General features: G+C 40.5%; 1 protein-coding gene across 3 annotated transcripts in view; it reads right to left on the bottom strand.

The window, feature by feature from the left end:
* Positions 1 to 5,999, bottom strand: part of SLIT3 (slit guidance ligand 3) — a 525,769-nt gene extending 519,770 nt beyond the window's left edge. Inside the window, exons 1-2 of one of the 3 annotated variants that reach the window (XM_026858170.1) lie at positions 5,934 to 5,999; positions 5,356 to 5,608 (exon numbers count right to left, since the gene is read on the bottom strand). In XM_026858170.1, coding sequence (XP_026713971.1) covers positions 5,356 to 5,540 — 185 coding nt within the window. In that variant the 5' untranslated portion in view covers positions 5,541 to 5,608; positions 5,934 to 5,999. Of the gene's footprint in view, positions 1 to 5,355 lie in introns of all 3 variants that reach the window. The other 2 variants (XM_026858169.1, XM_026858168.1) reach the window with 2 other exon arrangements.
* Position 6,000: the final 1 nt, after the last annotated feature.

The following is a 6,000-nucleotide window of genomic DNA, read 5'->3' on the forward strand; positions in this document are numbered from 1 at the left end:
TTTTAAACATAACTGAAAAAAAAAAAAAAAGGCATGAAAAATGTTTGGCAGTGACATTCCAAAAGATTACCGATAGTACCTCACTATGAAGGTCAAAGGAGTTCATAGCAATCAACTTAGAAGTGACAGCATACAACAGAAGGATTTTTATACAGGGTACAAATAAAAGACTATTAGGATTTACTTATTTTTGTCTTCACAATCTGTCTATATAGGTAAACTATACTGACTTCAGTATCTATTTCCCCGAACTCATACACACACAAATTCCAGCAGGGAAACAGCAATACTCATCATCTGTATTTTAGGGCTTCCTAAAAGGGAACAGATGTTCTTTAGAGGGGCAACTTTCCTTTCACCTAGTTCTTTTGCACGAATCAATACTCAGCTGTGAAACTAAGAATATGAAAACAGTGAATAGTCTCGGAGCAACACATTAAAAAATTCTGTAGTAGTCTGGTCCCTTTGATCTCAGAATCTAATCCAAATTTGTGCAAGTGAACACAGACAACTGGGCAATGGCCACTATTTGCTTCTGTAGCTACCAAATTAGAATAGCTAATATCATCCTCCTTCCTGTTTCCATCACTTCAAAAACCAGGTAACGAATTTAATATAGCAAGACTCTGATCCTATACAAGTGCATGTCAATGTCAAGTCAAACACAAGTAGTCAGCGTTGTTAGTAATAGGAAGTATTCAAATTAAGCAACTCGGTCAAGTTTTCCCAGGATCAGTACCTCTGAGAGAAAGCTCTTCGAAGTTGAAGTCACGCATGTTTACTTATTGACACTTGACCTAGGACAGGGAGGATGGGGGAGGCTCCATGCAAGGTTTTGAAGAGTATTACTACACAAACGAGTGGCAATCCTAGTGGGAAAAATTCTAGAAACACAAAATGTCAATGTAAGAGTCAGTATAATTATATTTGCATGTGTTTAACATTGCGTTGTGCAGTAATATGGAAGTATTCAAGACAGGAGCTTAGATTTAATTTGGAGACAAAATTGAGGAAGTTGAAGACTTATTACAAGCCAGTGCAACTTCAGCAGCTGCATGCACCTAGGCCAAAAACACCATAATAATATATTTGTATAACAGAAACCCCAAACCACATGAAAACTCCAGAGTAAGCAGATGACTAAGCTTCTAAATTGCACCTAAATGTGGACACACTCAATTTAGCTACTCAGACAAAGCACAGAACAGATTAGCCTTGCAAGCTTTATCAATTCAGCAAGGTAAAGAATCCTTCAAAGTACAAGTCAAAACAAAACAACAATTAAACACAGGCAAGCTATCAATTAAACAAGATTCCAAGCCACCAAGTATAAATTCGTCCATAATTCAAACATGGCTAAATTCTCCAAAGAAACTTTTACACATATATAATGTGCTGCTAACAGACAGGGAAATGACATGAATGGAAGGAAAAACATGAAGGTTCATGCTTCATATTCAAACAGAAAGCAGATACTGACCCAGAAGACTTCTGAAGAGTTTCTCCATATCACTTGTTCCTTATGGAACTGAAGAACACAACTGTCAAGCAGGTGGCTTTGATCTGCTCACTGCATTTACAAATCATTTCAAACTCAATTTGACTATCATCATTAAGTGATATAAAAAGCCACAGGTATAGCATTTTACATATATAGAAAAGATTTTCACTAAAGAAAATTACATAAATAATCACATAACTCTGATTAGAGGAGTTTCATGAAGCAATCCTAAGGAGCTTTTCAGAAAGTAAAAGATTCAATATTTTTATGTATGTATTTACGCATTCTTAATTTCTAAACCCTTAATTTCTAAACTCCTGCTTCCTTTACTGGCACAAAACACCCTGTCTGTTGCATAGTTTAAATAAAAGAACCCCTGTGCCCACCCCCAAAAGTTAACTAATAGTTTTTTCCCCAACACAAAAGATCTTTTTCTGGTTGGAAGTTATTCAGCAAATGTGGAAAGGATTAGTAAATACTAATGACAAGCCCCAAGGTCAGTTGTATCACCCTGCTCATGTACAAGGTTCTCTGTGGAGCATCATATCTTGTAATTTGGGGAGAAGTCCCAGGCCTAATTTCATGTCTCCCGCTTCCTATGTGAGATGATGGCTATTCTGAGGGTTCCTTCTAGAGAACACGTGCAAATGGAAGATACTCGGGGAAGCAACCATTACTTGTTTCAACACTTACTTTCTCCAAACTGAATCATTTTTTTTGTGCAGTAGCATACAACATTCACCTCTTTTTAGCTCTTCACAAAATGTAACTAAGGAAAAGCTTCAATCTATGCCACACAATTAGAAGACTATCATAGAACATAATAACAAGGTAAACTGCAATACAAACCTAATACTACTGGCTATATTTGTAAAGCTACAATTAAAGATGAATCTTTGTTAAAAAAAAAAGTTTAGAATAGTTTTACAACTCTGTTTCTGTGATCACTGGTTAATTCGTGGATTCCCCTCAAGACAGAAATCACAACTACAGCTCTTTATGAAAAACACATCTTCAAAGTGTTCAAAAAAATAAAAGACAGCACGCATCACATTTCTTATGAAGAATCAGTAAACAAAGCTCTGGAGACATCCATTTCTTGGGATCTCAGAAGATGATCACTAGTTCATTTAGCAGAACTCAATATGAGATTTCCCTCCCCCCCCGCCCCAAGATTCTGTTTTCCTGGAGCTTCCGTATTAACACAAACTTAAATAATATTTAACTTGGCTCCACTAGCCCAAGCAATCTGTAACATTTGTACAAACATAACTCTAAAAGCTTAGTGGCAAAATATTTTAAGTGATGCCATTAGATCTCTTATTAATTACAAGTAAAAAGTTTCCAACTTGAACAGGTATGATGAATTTTTAGCTCAAGAGAATGCAGAAGGAAGTGAAGACCTTTCCCTGGCATAAGTGTCTAAAAAGTCACTTGGTGTGTGGCCATCAAAAAACATGTTAAAATTATTTTCCCAACATATAAAGATTTCTCTGAGACTAAAAATATCCTTGTCATTTCAGATATAATCAATTTGGGTTTATTTACGAGTTAAACTAGTTAAAGACTACACTTCAACCCAGTGTTAGGTCATAGTTACAGGTTACCATGGACCACAGAGAAAAATTAGATACTCTGATACATCTGGTGGCTGACTGATGTTTCACCTATGAGCAGAATTTAGACTCAGAGGAATATAGAGTCTTTTTCTCTCTACTGCTTACATTAGAAAATTCAAGTTAGTGCAATTAGTAGAAATCTAGATTTGAAATAATTGATGCAGGCTTTAAAACACAGTTGTAATGAAGACAACAGTGAAAGGCTTGTGATAAGACTACAGAATAAAAAGTAAAGACAGTATTTAGAAATATGGAATACTGTGTTACTATGTGATCTTCTGTACACTGTTTCCACAAGGTTTCAGCCACTGAATGCTACAATAATAAACTGTTTTCAAAACCAAACATCCAACACAACTACATTTCATATTTATCAGTAGTCTACCTCTGAGGTTAATAATTCAAACTGAACACTGAAAAAGCTACTACTGTTCTTCATGAAGTCATTAATCTAAAATTTTTATCTGTAAATAACACCAAAGATTATCAGGACCAAGAGCACAGTGATTAACACTCTCTTTCATTCTTCTTAACATACTAAGGCAAATAAACTTTGGCTTGGCTTCTTACAGAAGGCAAGGAAAGTTGACATCTCTATTAACTACATTCTCATAAATGAAACTCAGTAACAAAATTAATTCAGTCCCCCTAAAACTTAGGCAATAACAAATTACCATTTTAAAATTATTCTCAGGTTGCCAATGAACTTTGCATTTGTGAATCATCTTAACCTGAAATTTAGAAGTTTAATTCTTGTCTTTGACTCTTAAAACCATGGACACACACCTCACCAATGAGGCATACAAAGCATGTTATGCTATCACACATACTTACTCTGACTGGTCTGGTATACTACTGTGGTAGTAGTTTGTTGTGGGGTTAGTTGTTTTGGGGTTGGTTATTTTTTGTCTCTAAACTGCCAGGTTGCTACCCATCAGTTCTAGAGAGTACAGAGTTTCGTGCACAGAAGTTGAGCTTTCTTTAACACTGACATCCAAAAACTATTGCTCACCCAGCTGGGGTTAAAAGAAAGGCTGATATGGCCACAAACTACTACAGATGGTAGGAGAGTGTAGTAAGAAATCTGCATATTGCTGTTATTTAAGAGCTCTCAGCACTAAGAAGAGCATTTAGAAACATTCAAGGATGCTATAAAAGTTCATTCTGGGACAGAACTTAGCCTTTAAGAGAACTCTACGCACAAAAACTTTGTTTGCTTAGGAACCTCATCCAGCTTCCTCTGTCGGAGGAAAAAAATTGCTTGAGAGTTTGACGTTTCCCCGACTCTGTGACCCAGAAGGAAACAAACTAGGAAGTCAGGCCATGCGATCCCCAGTGTTTGCTTACAGACCCCGAACCATTTTAAGCCAGCAGCTCATGCACATGAGGCACAACTAACTGGGGGCACACAGCCGAGGTGCCCGCGGACCCCGCGCAGAGCCGCGCCCGGCCCGGTCCCGCCCGGAGCAGCGGCGGCGCTGCCGGCCTCTGACCAGCCGCGGCCACCGCCGCTCCCGAGAACTCGAGCTCGCTTCAAGCTTTCTCCGGAGAAACTTATCGAGCAAGCAAAAAGAGTCAAGGAAAACAGCACTGAGAACTTAGGATCCAGAAGACTACGAACACGCTCGCTCCGCTCTCCCGTGCTGTGGCTGGAAGCACCCCGCAACATCACACCACTACCGAAAACCCTGCAGTCGATTAAAAATTAAACTGCTCTGGGGAAGCTGGTTGTTTTAGACAAAAATTAGAGGCTGCTTTAACGTGAATTCTTATCCCTTTGTAGTAGTTTATGGCAGCAGTCGATTTTTCCATGGTGATGAAGTCACCGTGCTGAGAGAGTAAGGAGACGCTGCTACCAGTCACCAGGTGAAAACATCCAGGTTTCTAATTGCATATTAAATTGGTGTTTGCACTGACAATGATTCTCGTTGGGAGCACTCCAGGTACGGCTCTAAACTGCATTACAAGTCAGTGCAAAGGCCAATCAGATGGTAACTGAGACGGTAAAACTCGTCAAGCTCTGAAACAGATTTTTTTTTTTTTTTAAATGCAAGAACAGCAGCAGGATAGCTGTAACTTCTGAAAAGCTCCTCCCCTTCCCTCCCGAAAACATTAATCCGTGTTTGATTACCGAAACTGCTGTTAGTATGTACTCTGCACTGATAGACAGGTGTGGAGAAACTCATCTCTAGTGTTTCTACAAGTACTTGTGAGCCCTTAACGATGTTTACTTACAGTCTCTCTGCATTCCTGGGAATGTCCCTCGGTACAGTTTTGAGTCCCAGTCCATGACAATCCACGTTGGAAGCAATACATGTGCATTTATGCGGGCATCCTCCAACAGGCATCCAACTCGCGGAGCTCCAAAAGCTCAAGAGCATTCCAAGGCACAGAAACGCACTTCTTCCACCAGACAACATGGTTTCTCGATCACTTCGGTGGGTATAAAAGTGTGCGCAAGCAGCCGGCCCTTAAAGATGAAATGCCTCTAAGAAGAAAGGGAAAAGAAAACAAGAGGCTCTTAGTACAGCCCAAGGGAGCCCACCACTGCCGTCATCGCCGGAGCAGCAGAAACCTTCAAAGGCGGCGGCGAAGGTTACGCTAGGTGGAGGAAGGTGGGGGATTGCCTCTCGGGCGCAGGCTTCTTGCTGTTATCTGCGAGCGATACCAGAAGGCAGAGAGTTTAACAGAACCGGAGCCAGATGCGTCCTCAGATGAAAGGGAAACCGGGAGCGGGGGTAAGCGCACACAAAACATCCATCAGAAGCGGCGGCAACCTCCGACGCCGCCTCCTCCGCTCCGCATCGCCCCACCTGGGCCGGGCAGGTAACCGGGGGCGCGGGGGCCCCGCCGCGCTCTGCTGGGGCGCTCCCTCCCGCT

The sequence above is a fragment of the Athene cunicularia genome (assembly GCF_003259725.1).
Source record: "Athene cunicularia isolate RWA chromosome 13 unlocalized genomic scaffold, athCun1 chr13_part1, whole genome shotgun sequence".
Lineage (NCBI taxonomy): Eukaryota > Metazoa > Chordata > Aves > Strigiformes > Strigidae > Athene > Athene cunicularia.